Raw genomic sequence first — 16,079 nt, 5'->3', positions numbered from 1 at the left:
ACCCATGCTGCAAGACACAAAATAAAACTTCTTTGGTGAAATTATGATAAATAAAAAAATACAATTGGAACTTGTCAAACATCATGATTCACACAAACTTGAAACTACAAAATATTCGCAAGTGGAAACAAATTTTAATATATGAGATTCAACAACATTGATACATAGCTTTCCTAAGGAATTATATGTAGAAACTCTCTAAGAAAGCAAGGAAACTGTCAATGATGTGACACTGGATAACCATTGTTATCATTTCATTTTTCATATTGTCAAATATTTGATAGTCATATATGATTAATTCATTTCTAAGGTACTTAAAGCATATCGATTGTGAAAAATCAGATTGTTGTTGATTTCACATCTTTCAGATGAGAATTAGTTGACTGATTCTTCCTCTTTTCTTTTTCTTTCTTTTATGTATGCAACAATTTCTATATTCTGATTTAACAGGGTCTTTCTCAATTGCTTTCTCTTTCCTTTGTCCTTCAGTGGTTTTCAATGGTCAGTGAGATAGACATCAGAACAGCCCCAATAACCTTAGTCAATCATTTCCTACCACCTCAGACACTCTAGAATCACCCCCCCCCCCCCAAAAAAAACCTAAAAGAAGGCAGAAAAATTGACACACAAGGCAGTCCTTGTGAAATATCAAGGCTGTTTTGCATTACAGAGACTAAACAGGGACACTTATTATTAGAAATCTCCAACTTTAGGGCAATTCAGCAAGCTTTGTAGTCTGACTACTTGCGGCTAGCTCAACAAATCCATTTTTAACCATTCATTAAACACATGACATAGCACAAAATGGGGGATTTTTTCTACATCTGGTCGTGGTGGGTTTAGAATTTTTAAAGAACATGTTATGGGGTTGTGTGAGGAATTAAAAAGTGCTTTGATTGAGTTATTTGATGAACATTTAATTGATAGAAGAAAATATGTGGAGTTTTAGGATTTTGAGAGGTAAAAGAACACTGATTCGGGGTTGTAAGGAAGAAGAAAAAGAGAGGTTTTTATAATGTTCAGGGGCTGTATGAACAGTTACCAAAAGAGAGAAGAAAAGAAAAAGATAGAAGAGAAAGGGGAAAAAGAACATACAAAGGTCAACATGCCTGTATGCTCAAAACACTCAATAATTCTATATATATATATATATATATATATATATATATATATATATCAAAGGACTCTTTCTTATCCTAATAGTGTTGGGACTCCTAGTTTGACCAGGAAACTAAAAACATAATAAAAGACTAACTTGGACTCCAAGGAAATAAAACCAAAGATAATTAGGATCTCCTAAAAGATTCTAAACTCAACTAAATTAACAACATACCCTTAATTCACAGGAATTGCAAAAATTACAAATTTTCTCTTGAATAAAAAATTGACCATAACTAATAAAATAAAATCTCATATAAAAAACTGTTTTAATACCTAGACCTTTAAAAACACACTACTTTTACTTCAATTGGACTTCACATGTGAACCCCATAAAATAATTCTTGAATGGGTGAATTTGCAAAGTATTAGCAAATCAATCTTCCATGTCTATTATTATATTTATGACTAAATAATTAAATTCACCATTTCCCAACAGCTTAAAACTTTAGGGACAACTGGTAATGTATTATGGTATCACAGCAGGTTGATTGGACCTTGTGATGCAGGGCATTCAAGTTGTTGCATCCTAATCCTCTTGTGAATAGTTAGTTAGTTAGTTAGATGATTGCTTAAGCATTAGCCAATAGGATTTAGACACTTGTCAAGCATCTAGAAGGCTCCAATGCCAAACAAATAGTATAAGTACCACATTGTAGTTACTTTGTTATTAGTTTTTGAATGCTATTACATAGATTAGCCTAGTGCTATTTTCAAGAGATGGATTTCTCTTTAGAAGGTTTTGTCACACCTTGTTCACTATTCTAAGCAACTCTCATTTCCCTTAATCAATTCTAAGCCTCAACAGCTGCCCCTTTAGAATCCCTCCGTTAAATTGGTATCAAAGCTTGAGATCCTTAGGATTTAAGTTCTTGTATTGTTTCTCATTTTCTGTCATCAAGAACCTGTCAAGATCCTATCTTGATTTCATTCCCAGCCTTAATACCTTACCTTTATCAAAATAGAAGCCTTCAATTGTGCTGGCAAGATTCTGCAGTAGTGAAAGATGGGGTTTGAGAAGGAAAGGAAGGACAAAGGGATGAAACTAGTGGTTCAAGTGGCAGCCTTGGAGACTCATTCAGCCAATGCTCCAGAAGTTTTGGAGCAGTGTTGAGGAGGCAAATCCATGCCTTGACTGAGCAGGTTCGAAGGGATGAAATACAGCAGCCAAACAACCACGATTATCATGGAAGTGAGGCATCAATGAAGAAAGCTATGAGGATCCTTTTGCCTACAACCCAAGGATAAGACATGGAAGGAAAATTCCTGTTCTGCAACCAAGGGATCATGAGCAAAAGTGGGAATCCAACTTCAAGATTGAGATATCTGAGTTCTATGGTAGCTTTAATCGTGAAGAATTCGTGGACTGGCAGAACAGGAATTTTCCTTCCATGATATTCTCAGCTTTCTACTGCCCAAACTGCCGAATGGTTAGGGACACAAATGTTCTTTCTTCTCACCCAATTTATCTTTTGAGGCTACTTAAGATTCAACATCTCGGCTGAGATATCAAAAACAAAGATCAATCTCTACATGCTAATGATAATTTCCCAGGCTTGACATGGGAAATTAGTTTCCAGTACTCTATACCAGCCTCTCAATTGTATTTATATTGTCCCAGAAAATGATGATTTTTTAAGAAAACGATTGTTGAGAAATGATTCTTAGTATTCCGAACTGTTTATTTATTTTGATTTATTTTAGTAAACCTAGAGAATAGAGGAATATTCATTATTTCTAAGGTAAGTCTCAAATTGATTTCAGAAACAGATGTCTTAGGAGACAGCCATTGGAGAAATAGTTTCCACTAACTATGAATCAGGCTTTCTCAATTTTTATCTGAATTATATGGTTTTGAATGTATATGACTTTTTGTAACAAATTCTCACTTATTGAAATTTTAGATAGTTTAAATTTCTAATAAGATCTAGAAAATTCTCTAGGCCCTAAAATCCCCAAGAAACAAAAAGGCATCACCATACCATCCATCCCAGTTCTCTGTCCAAAGTACCGGTTTGTTATAGGAATTTGGCTTGAAACCATCGCAATAGAATCCATTGCAGGCATTTATCTGTGAAGCAGAACAAAAGAACCTATAAATATCAACCATTCTAAATTCCAGAGCACCATAACATTTTATATGAAATGCAAGTCATTCTAAAAATGAAACCCAATCACCAATCTAATTTACAAAAACACTAGTTCCAAGAATGCTAAGCAAATAACACAGGCTAAAAGCTTTACAATATTATCTGGAGCATCTGGTTGCTTGCACATGACCCACGGAACCCCAGCGCCAAGATCAAGAGCCATCTGAGAAGCCCATTTAACATATTCCTTCCCTCTCTGGCCATATGGGCTTTCTACATCTCCATATTCATTCTCAATCTGATAAAAATTCATTCCAGTTTTGGCATATTCAGTGAGAAATACAAAGGGAAGAAAGCCTCATTAAAGAAAAGATAAAAGTATGGTAAGCACATAATAACAAAATTAAAGGTGACCGCTGTAAAGCTCTTTTAATATAGATATACTCGCTGCATGTACACCTCCAAGCAGATGAAACCATAAAACACATTTGAATGTCAGTAGAGGGAATAGGGAACATAATTTGGAATCAAAATAGATAACCAGATTGGGTGGTTTGGATGCATGGACCTCCATGGGGTTGCAACAATGATTGCCACAAAATCACCAGAATCTGATATTTATTGGATACTGGTACAGTCCAACAGGTTGGAGGGCCTGGCCAAATCTCTTACTCATATGTAATTCAAACAGAAAAGGGAATGAGAAGTACACACAGGAGAAATGAAATACCAACAATATGGAGAAATCCCAGACATCCTAAAATGAGATTACTTTTCTGAATAGCAAGTCCAAATTGCAGAATATCAACAAAAAAGAGAGAAAAAAAAAAAAGAAAGTAACCCCCATTGCAGGAGTTGCACAGATTGTTAATGTGATACCTGAAATCAACTCCCATTTTTCACAATCCAAATAAAATAAAATAATTAAGCTAATTATCTGAGACCTGAAATCATCTTACATTTGAGGATGTGTATAGCACAGGGACTTAAATGTTAGCTAGGTTTACTAGTTCTTTATTTGATTGGTATCGCATTTGGGGCTTTACTACTAGTACACTTCCATTCCAGAGTTTATAGAGTCGTTGTCTCTCTATACATCATATTATTTTTCAGTAATTCTTTAAAATTCTTTGTCAATTGTACATAGAGTACTCTTTTTGAAATTTTTAAAAAAAAAAATTTAATTATGAAAACAAGCTAATTGTGTTATCATTCCTCCTAAAATGAGATTACTTTTCTCAATAGAAAGTCCCAATTGTAACCCACCAAAAATTAAAAAATAATAATAAATAAAAGGAAAAGAGTCCCTGTTGCAGGAATTGTGTAGATTGGTTATGTGATACCTGATATCAACTCTCAGTTCTCACAATCCAAATAACTTAAGTCAATTAACCACTAATTATCTTACAATTAAATTAAACTTCAAAAACAACCTGCAACATAATGATTGGACCACCTTGCCAAGAAAATAGCATTTCCTCTCGCATCAATTCCACAATTTTTTTAACAAATCGATGCATCTCCTCCTGGAAAAGATGAAATGTCACTATGATGTTAATAAATAAATATTGCAATAAAATTAAACCACAAATCTATAGCTAGTGATTAAGTCAATAATGAGAAGTTCCCTTGCTGAGATGAATAAATTTTTATTTTGTTTATGACAAGGAATGCCCTCAAGGAATGGGCCAGTGGGACCACCCCTGAGGGGCAAACTCCGGATGCCTACACACTACTGAGCAGGCATCAGGTAATCACAAAATACCTCATCTAGAAGGAGAGACTTCTGAATTTACAGTTAGTCTCGACACACTCCCTTTCCGCTGAGACACCCCAGGTGGGGCACTTGTTAAGATGAATAAATTCTAGTACTAAACAAACCCCACCCAACATCTAAGGAAGAAGCATGCAGCAATCACATTGATATAAAGCACTTCCAGAGGAACTAATGAAACAATCAAACAAGAATAACTACTTGGGAGAGAAAGCAAAGAGAAAAAGTGCAAAACTAATGATGAAAAATTACTTTCAAGCTTAGGCAGGATGGGAATGGAAATATTTTTACAGGTGAACCAAGAAACTTTTTTGATAAGTAATAAAGATTTATTGATATCAAAAAGAGAGACACCCAAGTACACAGAGAGTATATAGGGGTATACATATCAAATACAAAAATTACATAAATCAAGTAAATCCAAAATTGAAGAAAAATGTTGGTTTCCCACACTGAGAACCAATCCAATAAGGTTCTGAAAAATAGAAACTTGAGATCAAGTATAGAACGCTCATTGTCTTCAAAACACCTACTATTTCTTTCCTTCCAAATACACCACATCAAACAATGAGGAACAACCATTCATATATCTAAATTGCGATGGCAACCAAATCAACCTTGCCAGCAAGCAAGAAGCTCAACAACAGACATTGGCATAACCCAACAAACTCCAAATAAACCAAAAACCATATCCCACAACTCTAGAGTAACCGAACAATGAAGGAATAGATGGTCAACAGTTTCACTATTACACTTGCACATATAACACCAATCCAAAATGCATACCTTTCTTTTCCTTAAATTGTCAATTGTCAGACATTTCCCCAAGGCAGCGATCCATACGAAGAAAGCCACTCTAGAAGGAATCTTTTGCTTCCAAATGTTTTTCCAAGGGTAAAATTGCTCACTATGGCCAACTAGAAGATGGTAGTACGCACTAACCATAAAACCCTTACTCTTACAAGGTAGCCAACATCTCTTATCCTCCCGAATCCCCCTCACAGGAGGGCTATAAATGGTATTTATGAAGCTCCAGAAAGTTTCCAATTCCCGATTGTGTACATCCCTACAAAAATATATCTCCCAATGAAGGACTCCATTGGCGTACCTCATTAGATCAGCCACACTCGCCTCTTTGTTTTGACAAATCCTATATAATTCAGGATAGCAATCTGCAAGAGGAGATGTTCCACACCATCGATCTAGCCAAAACTGCACTTTTGATCCATCTCCAATTTCATACCGAATAAACCGAGATAAAGAGGGCCACCCCCTTCTAATATTTTTCCACAAACTAACTCCATATAGACCAGAGAATTAGCTAGAACACCAAACACTCCAATCACAACCATACTTCACCTCTATCACTTGACGCCATAGTGCATCCCTTTCTTACTCAAATCTCCATAACCACTTTCCTAATAAAGCTACATTGAAGGTTCTCAGGTTTCTAATCCCCAAACCACCTAAAGCGAGTGGAGTACAAACCGTAGACCAATTAACAAGATGAAATTTGGGCTCATCCCCTAGGCCACCCCATAGAAAGTCCCTCTGAAGTCTTGCAATTCGGTTGGCCACTGAAGCAGGAATAGGGAATAAAGAACGAATATAAGTAGGAAGCTTTAAGAGAGTGCTTTTAATTAAAGTGACTTTACCTCCCTTGGATAAATATAACTTTTTCCAACTTGCTAATTTTCTTTCCATCTTCTCTAGAATTGGATTCCAAATTGTCTTGTCCTTGAATTTTGCCCCCAAAGGAAGACCCAAATATTTTATTGGAAGAGACCCTTGCTTACAGCCTAAGAAAGCCACCAAAAGTTCAATGTTATGAACTGCCGCCACAGCCACCAGTTTAAACTTACCCAAATTTACCTTCAAACCTGACACAGCCTCAAACCAAATGAGCACCATACGGAGAATCAACATTTGATTAATATTAGCATCACAAAAAATTAGAGTATCATCAGCAAAAAGGAGATGGGAAACCACCAAAGATCTTCCTGCAGAATCACCTACACGTGACAAACAACCTTCATGGACAACCTTATCTAATATTCACCAATGGCTTCCATAACCAACACAATAACAAAGGGGACAAAGGATCACCTTGCCGCAACCCCCTTGAACTCCCAAAAAACCCATGGGGAGAACCATTAATAAGGATAGAAAAATGAACCGTTTATAAACAAAATGAAATCCATTGCCTCCAATTGTTAGAAAAGCCACAACGCTCAAGAAAGTGTGTAAGAAATCCCCAATTCACATAATCAAATGCTTTCTCTATGTCCAATTTACATAACAACCTAGGCTGACCAGACTTCAATCTACTATCAAGACATTCATTAGCAATAAGAACAAAATCAAGAATCTTCCAATTTAGTACAAAGGCATTCTGAGGTGCTGAAATGATATCTCCTAAAACCATGCAAAATCAAATAGCCAAAACTTTAGCAAGTATTTTATAACCCCCCCCCCCCCCCCCCCAACAAGGCTGATAGACCGAAATTCCTTTACTTCCACTGTTGTAGCTTTTATAGGAATGAGAGCAATGAAAGTTGCATTCAAGCTTTTTTTCAAACAGACCTGTAACATGGAAATAGTGGAACACAGCCATGATATCTAATTTGAGAATCCCCCAGCAAGCTTGAAAGAATGCCATCGGAAAACTGTCTGGCCCAGGTGATTTATCCCCATTAAACTCCTTGATGACTTCAAAAATCTTAGTTTCCTCAAAAGGTCTCTCTAACCAATCCACATTATCCCCTGAAATCCTTGGAAAATCCAACACATCCGGGAAAGGTCGCTGCTCTTGCTGCTCAGAGTATAAATTCATGTAGAATAATTCAATATGGTCAGTAATCCTATCTTGGTTGGAAGACAAAGCCCCATCAATCATAAGATTTTCAATACAATTATTTCTTCTTTTAGAATTGGCCATCCTATGAAAAAACCTCGTATTGGAGTCGCCCTCCTTTAAGTACAACACTCTGGACTTTTGTCTCCAGCTAATCTCCTCTAACAAGGCTGTCTTCTCAAGTTCAGCGCGAAAGGTTGCTTTTTCCATTTTTTCTTCCTTTGTTAGGGGTTGATTGTCCTCTTTTACATCTAAAGCATTCAACTTACTCCATAATTGCTGTTTCTTGGCTTTGATATTGCCAAAATCTGTTTCGTTCCACTTCTTTAGATCCGTTTTTAGAGCAATCGACTTCTTGTTAAGAATGTAACTAGGAGTCCCTTGAAAATGGTAATTCTCCCACCAGGACTTCACCTTGTCTAAAATCCCTCCGCCTTCAACCACATATTCTCAAAACGAAAAGGGATTCGCCCTCTTCGATGACTCCCACTCTCCAAAAGAATTGGGAAGTGTTCAGATAACACTCTAGGAAGCCTTTTTTGGGAGAAATGTGTGAAATATTCTACCAATACCGGAGAGAAGTGAAACCGATCTATTTTAGAAGCTGAGGTAGAGTTAGACCATGTGTAAAGACCTCCCTCCAAAGGATTATCCATTAGCCCATGAAGAGATATAAAATCTGAAAAATCATACATACAGCGAGTAAATCTTCCCGCCCCTAACCTCTCCGATGGAAAGCGGATAACATTAAAATCATCTCCCAAACACCATGGCAAATTTCAACAACTGTTCAAGCCTGCTAATTCCTCCAACATAAATTGACGCAAACTGTTCAAATTTGGACCAAAGATACCAGTGAAAGCCCACTCAAATTGGTGACTGACGTTTTTGAACCTACAAGAAATCGAAAAATGCCCCATTGCTTCCTCTATCTTTTCAACCACCCTTCTATCCCAAATGAGCATAATTCCACCAGAAACACCCTTTGAACCCAAATATAACCAATCTATATAAGGACAACTCCATATACTTCTAACAAGTCCTCTTGTAACCCATTCCAATTTTGTCTCTTGCAAACAAACGATATCAGCCCTCCAAGTACGTAATAAATTACAAATCTTGAGCCGTTTTTCCTTCTAATTCAAACCTCTAACATTCCAAGATAAAATCTTCAAATTCATTGGGAAATAATTAAAGCCCTTTGCTTACCATTACCAATGCGCCTTGTTGAAGTTGAACCATAATTGACAGAGCTAAATAAACCCCTCAATTCCCTAATTCCTTTCCTCCCTGAGCTCTTCACGGTTTTTTCCAGTTTTTTCCTTAATAGCCCTCTGCTGTAACTCAGCTTCAACAGCCAACAGAAATTTGGTTGCTGGCTCTTCCAAACCTTTGAAGGATGTCCCAAGAAAATCATCAAACCCACTGAATTTTTCCTGAAACCATTCTAAGTAATTGTCCTTACCCAACAATTTCTCCACATCCAGAGTTGCTGACCCATCACAATTATCCATAACACCCATAGGCAAAGAGTAAGCCAGTGGTTATTATTTGTATGCTCATGGATAATCCGTTGGATGTCACGTTGCAAGACCACATCACCATCAGAACACAGGGACTCATTCACGGAAGCATCAGAACACAGAGACTCAGCCACGAAAGCATCAAAATTGTTGATCATTAAGAGAAGGTTCTCGGTGCATGTCGGTTCCATGTGGGTCAGAGTTGGCTTAACCTCGGTCTTATCGCTACCCACCAGAGAAGCTCTTGTTGATGCCAAAGTGATTGGGTGAGAGGGAGGAACTTGCGAGGAATGTGGGTGGGTCAGATTTTGTGCCAAGGTGAGAGGAATAGTGGGCTGGGATGGTTTGGGCTGCCACTTAAAAACAAGTTTTTGTTTGGGCTTATTATTGTTAATGGGCTTTGGGTTTGGAACTTGGCCAACTGAAGGGTCCACCTCAATAACCTTGGACCAGCTAATCCCCCACTTACTATTAGGCCCACATTCCATCCTAATATAAAGGTCCATAATCAACCCACCTTCCGTACCATTTGAAACAATTCCATTAATGACGGACGAGATCTTCACCCCAATTTGTGCTTTCTCCTTCCCAAAGTTGCTCTCGCATGAATCATGGGTTTGATTACCAGGATTTGCAAAATTTTAATTTTGAGAATTCAGCATTAATTGTTTTCCTTTATTTCCTCCACTACCATCATTTTGGCTACTCTCCACCGCTGCTTGCCTGTGAGTTTTGGATTCAACTCGTCAGCCTTTCACCACCGCTGTCACAAATGATTTGGAGGCTTTATGTTCAATCCCAAGTAAATTCTTTGGGGGCAGAAGAGTCCCCAGAGCAATAACCTTCCTCAAGTGTAAACCAAAGCCTCTCCAACCACTACCCAATTTTCCTTCCGGTACCACTATGAAACCTTTCCGACGGCCATGTAAAAGTTCTAAAATCATAAGAAAAGAGCCATGTGCATTGGAACCCAATTGTAGAATAAAAACCGTCTCTCCATCTCTAATAGTTCGCGCGAAGTGTCCAGGGGACTCAATGGAAATAAAGTCTTCCATCATAGATAACAATCTCTTTGCACTTTCTTTGCCCATGAACATTGATCGTAATGAATCTCTGCCTCTCTAAAAAATACGTAATAAGAAAAAGTACCCCCTTCTTCAACAGAAAATTCAAAAGATTTTGACTCAACGAAGAAAAAGATAAAACCACCCATGACAAAGTATCAAAAGAAACAGGAAAAAAAAAAAACTTTTTTTTTTTTGATAAGATGAGAATATTATTAATAAGAGAAAAGCAAGAACAATACAAAGAGTTCACGATAGTGAACAAAGGAAAAAGAAACAAAAAGACTTAAGCAACCCCTAATCTATTCTAATAGAAGAAAGAAAATCCGTAAGGGTAGAACAATCTGATATACCCCAACATCGAGACCAATCAAAGAGGGTCCGCTGGCAAGACTCTAATAACTGAACCACCGTTTTCCTCTCATCCTCAAAAGACCGCCGATTTCGTTCAATCCACATTAAACAACCTAGGACCAAATTCCAAATATCAGAACTATGCTTCCCAAGCCAATGATACCAACTAAAAAAAGAGTCCACAATTGAACCAAGCATGACCCAATCAATGCCAAACAACCGAATCATATACATCCACAAAGAATGAGCTATCGGACAAAAAAGTAACAGGTGGTTCACAGATTCCGCATTACAGCAGCACATACAACAACGATTCGCCAAATGACAACCACGAAGCATAAGGTTATTCAAGGCTAGAATCTAACCATGAGCTGTTGTCCACATGAAAAAAGCCACCATTTTAGGAACTTTAACTTTCCAAATGCCCTTCCAAGGAAAAGTGGAAGGAGCTACATTTCGAATCTTATGATAAAAAGACCGAGTATCAAACTTCCCACTTCCATTAAAATCCCAACTAAGCCTATCACACCCTCCACCCCTAGGAGTTCAGGTTTGGATGAAACGAAGAAGGGAGTAGGAAGCCGCTAACTCCCAATCATTGAATTCCCTATAAAATCTTAAACTCCACACTCTGTCATTATCATCCACAAGAGGGCTTAACACCTCCGAAATATAGGCCTCCTTATTGGCTAAGCACAGAAATAGCTGAGGATAAAGAAATTTAAGAGGAACATCTCTAGTCCACTTATCATGCCACAAAAGGATACGAGAACCATCCCCTATCACAAAAGAGACATGCTTTGAGAAAGTTTCCCACCCTTCACTAATACTTCCCATAACCCACAGCCATTAGCCCTACGACAAGCCCTAGTGCACCAACCCCCACTTTTCCCTCCCCATATTTCATGGCAATAACCCTTCGCCACAGATGAGTGGTTTCATGGCCATACCTCCAAAGCCATTTCCCTAATAGGGCCAGATTAAAAGACACCAAATTCTGAATTCCCAAACCACCAAACTCACGCGGTAAACAAACCTTTTCCCAAGCCACCAAAGGATATTTGAAACTTTCAGCTGATGAACCCCCCAAGAAGTTCCTCTGAATTCGATCCAATCTAGTCGCCACAGCTTTAGGGATAGTAAAAAGGGATAGGTAATAAGTTGAAAGGCTTGAAAGGGTACTTTTCAGCAAGGTGAGTCTACCACCCTTTAACAAATAAAGCCGCTTCCAACCTGAAAGCTTCTTTTCCATCTTCTCAAGGATCGGATTCCAAATAAATGTTGTTTTATACGAAGTTCCCAATGGCATACCCAAGTAAGTCATAGGCAAACTGCCCACCCTACATTGAAGAATATTAGCAAAGATTGAATGTTACGCACCTCCCCAATAGGGACAATTTCACTTTTCCCCACATTCACCTTCAAACCAGTAAAAGCTTGAAAACAAGTTAAAACCAGCCTAATAGTAAGAATCTGCTTTCTAGAGGCCTCACAGAAAAGAATGGTATCATCAGCAAATAAAAGGTGTGAAACACGGATACCGGTAGAATTAATAGGACCCGCTTGAAAGCCCTGAATGAAACCACCTTCCTCAGTTCTCTTCAGGATACGACTTAGAACCTTCATAATCAAAAGAAAGAGAAGGGGTGACAAAGGATCACCTTGTTTGAAACCTCTAGAGCTACCAAAGAAACCAACAGGAGATCCATTAACCAGAACTGAGAAGCAGGCGGTAGAGACACAAGTCTTTAACCATCTCCTCCATCTATCCCCAAAACCCATCCTCTCCAACAAATAAAACAAGGTGTCCCAATTTACATGATCATGCGCTTTCTCAATGTCTAACTTACACACCACCCCTAGAGTACAACACTTCAATCTACTGTCTAAACATTCATTAGCAAAAAGTACTGAATCCAAAATCTGTCTGCCACCCACAAAAGCATTCTGTGACTCCGAGATAAGATTATCCAGCACCCGCCTCAATCTGTTTGCCAAAACCTTAGACAAAAGCTTATACACACTGCTCACTAAGCTGATAGGCCTAAAATCTTTGATATTCAAAGCGTTATTTTTCTTGGGAACCAGGGATAAAAAAGTAACATTCAGAGACCATTCAAACTCTGTACTCCTATGGAAATGATCAAAAAAGGCCATGACATCAATTTCCACTACACTCCAGCATTTTTGAAAAAATGCCATAGTGAAACCATCAAGACCTGGGGCTTTATCCCCCTCCATCTCTTAAAGAACCCTCATCACTTCCTCCTTAGAAAAATCCCTCTCTAAATCAAGCCGCTCATCCTCCTCAATACTAGCAAACTCTAATCCCTCCATAGAAGGGCGTCAAGTATCTGACTCAGTGTACAAATTCTGATAAAAATGGACCACCTTCGACCGTACCTCTTCCTCATCCTCATAGAGGACACCATCCACCTCTACACCCCTAATATGATTAGTTCTTCTATGGGAGTTTGCAACCCGATGAAAAAAGCGAGTATTATTGTCCCCCTCCTTCACAAATAACATCCGGGACTTTTGTCTCCAAGAAATCTCCTCCAAAGAGGCAAGATGTGCAATCTCACCTTTAATCTGAATACAACGAGTTTGGTCCTCCTGAGAAAGACCTGACAAGTCCTCCCTAGCCTCCAAACCCAACAAATCAGATAAAAGACATTTCTTCCTAAAGGCCAAATCCCCAAATTCCTCCTTATTCCACTTTTTCAGGTCTTCTTTAAGAGCTTTTAATTTACGAGCCAGAATAAAGCTAGGAGAACCCGAAAAGCAATACCCATTCCACCATTGACGAACCCTCTCTACAAAACCCTCTTCTTTCAACCACATATTCTCAAACTTAAAGGCACTCCGACCTTTACAAACACTACCAGCCACCACCAAAAGTGGGCAATGATCTGAAACTACACGAGGGAGTACCCTTGGAGACACGTTTCCAAAATGATCTACCCAATCCACCGATTCCAAGGTTCTATCAATTCTTGACATACAATTTGTCCCCGAATCTCTAAACCAAGTAAAAGAAGGCCATTCAAGAGGTAAGTCCACAAGGTAATTAGCCTCAATGAAGTCTGAAAAAGCAAACATAGCCGAACTAAAAGTCTCACAACCCAGTCTCTCACTCGGAAATCGAATGATATTGAAGTCCCCAAAAACACACCAAGCCGTATTCCACCTGGAATGCATCCTTGTAAGCTCCTCCCATAAAGCACCCCTCTGATTATCATCATTGGGCCCATACACTCCCGAACCAGCCCACACAAAATCATCCACAACCCCCTTCAGTAAAACGTTAACAGAATACCGACCAACAACACTATCAACTTTTTCAAGAACTCTCTTATCCCAAACCAATAACACCCCCCCTGCAGTATTGACTGCGTCTAGAGCAACCCAATCAAGGAACGGACTACCCCAAAGACTTCGAACAACAGCAGAGTTCAAGGAAGACAGCTTCGTTTCTTGAAAGCAAACTATATCACACTTCCACTCCTTGAGAAGATTTTTGCATACCTCTCGCTTCTGAGGATTATTTAATCCCCTAACATTCCAAGAAAACAGTCGTAAACTCATTTAAAACTGGTAATCGCCCCCGTACCTTCTGAGAAGTCTCTGTTCCTCTCCTTAGATGCTACCCCGTCATAATTAATAGAAGAAATTAAACCTTTTGAGTTCTCTAAGCCCTTTCTGCTTTGAGTTCACAATTCCTCTAGCAGACCCAACACTAACAACATCAACACAGTCTTGTTCAAGAAGACGAAACAGAGCCAAACATTGATCTTCGTGCTTAACAATAGGAAATCCCACAATCTTACAGAAGTCTTTCATCAGATTACATACCCATTTCGAATTTTTCACCTCTGACCCCCGAACCTCTCCCTCAACTTCCTGGATCACCTCCAACTCCTGTTCATAGGGACCCCATTTAGATAGAGGTGAGCACTCCACAAATCCACTCTCTTCCTCTCCGTGAATTAACCCACTGGGATTAACTTCACCGTTCTTCCACTGAAGAAGAAGATGCTCAGACCCTACCTGGGTCAGTTCAACCCCTTCCAAGTGGTACGGCGACCTTGGCTCAGCAATAGAATTACTCCATTTTTCTTCCTTCTCACCTGAAACCACCATGGAGTTGTCTCTTCCTTCAAAACAAGGACCCTTCTTGCTACCCAGGCCCGACAGAGGAGCAAAGGAGTTATGAGCAGCACCCTGATGTCGAAGATCAGAAGAAACCACAAACCCACTTCCCATCGGCCTCGCCGGGGACCCTATCCTCAAAACACCAGCTATCGGGGAATGGGTCACGTCCCTCTTCCTCCGATAGGTCACCACCTCGCCGGAAAACCCAAGTTTGGGACCTTCCGTCGCCCTCGCCACTTCGTCGGGGTGGTCTTCCTCTAATTCCGGCACCGCTACAGTCACCGACGACCCAGAGTTATCCCTCGATCTCCCTCTCGAGCTCTCACCTTCAACCCACGAAGACTAGGCATCAGATATTACATTTAACGAAATGGGCTTGACCAAAGTACCCTCATTTAGTGAAGGTGATGCGGCCACGGGCTGGGCTTTAACAAGCCCACCAGCATGTTTTGTAACTTCTGGCCCATCACTTGAAACCTTGGGCCATCTGAGCTCCTTAGCACCCATACAGGTCACCTTACGTCTCCCGCCCTCAGACTTGAACACTCTCAAAGCCAAAGTAGATGGGGTCAATCTAAAAGAAAAAGCCCGCGTGGGTCTGCCATTAATGACTGAAACCTTGCCATATTTAACTGAACCATTTTCTTTAGGACCTCCAGGCATCCCGTTCTGCCCCAAATTTGTTCCAAAATTTTCAAAATTCCTTAACTTTTGCTGACTACCTAAAGCAGAGAAAAATTTCCCACTCTGGTCACCACCAGCTGACTGACCACCTCCACCACCACCATTATTGGAGGAATCTTCAGCCATAGAAGCTGGTTTAGCACCAGTGAAAAAAATCCTTAACTCTCTCTTAAACAAAGACCAACCTGCACGTTTGTAACTTGCTGGTATCATAATACAGCCTCTCCTAGACCCTCCATAATACAGCCTCTCATAATACAGAAACTTTATGGCTAATTCAAGGTAGCCAGGCCATCTCTATGCCTTAATCCTGATCAGAAGGGACACGTATAATGTTGCAGGCCATCAAGAATCAATGTGAGCACTCTATAGTAAGTATCGAGTATTTTGCAGAAGAGCCTACAGGAGAACCAAGAAACTGAA

The 16,079-nt window shown here is 39.3% G+C and overlaps 1 protein-coding gene across 1 annotated transcript in view; it reads right to left on the bottom strand.

Annotated features, from left to right (window-relative positions):
• LOC142624461 (beta-galactosidase 9) overlaps nucleotides 1-16,079 on the bottom strand; it is a 62,619-nt gene that overhangs the window by 33,168 nt on the left and 13,372 nt on the right. The window contains exons 5-7 of the mRNA XM_075798030.1: nucleotides 4,682-4,774; nucleotides 3,403-3,546; nucleotides 3,141-3,229 (exon numbers count right to left, since the gene is read on the bottom strand). Of these exons, the coding sequence (XP_075654145.1) occupies nucleotides 3,141-3,229; nucleotides 3,403-3,546; nucleotides 4,682-4,774 (326 nt within the window). The remainder of the gene's footprint in view (nucleotides 1-3,140; nucleotides 3,230-3,402; nucleotides 3,547-4,681; nucleotides 4,775-16,079) is intronic.

Source organism: Castanea sativa, chromosome 2 (genome assembly GCF_040712315.1).
Source record: "Castanea sativa cultivar Marrone di Chiusa Pesio chromosome 2, ASM4071231v1".
Taxonomy (NCBI): Eukaryota; Viridiplantae; Streptophyta; class Magnoliopsida; order Fagales; family Fagaceae; genus Castanea; species Castanea sativa.
The sequence above is the reverse complement of the archived record's forward strand: the minus strand, read 5'-3'. Positions and strand labels throughout refer to the sequence as shown.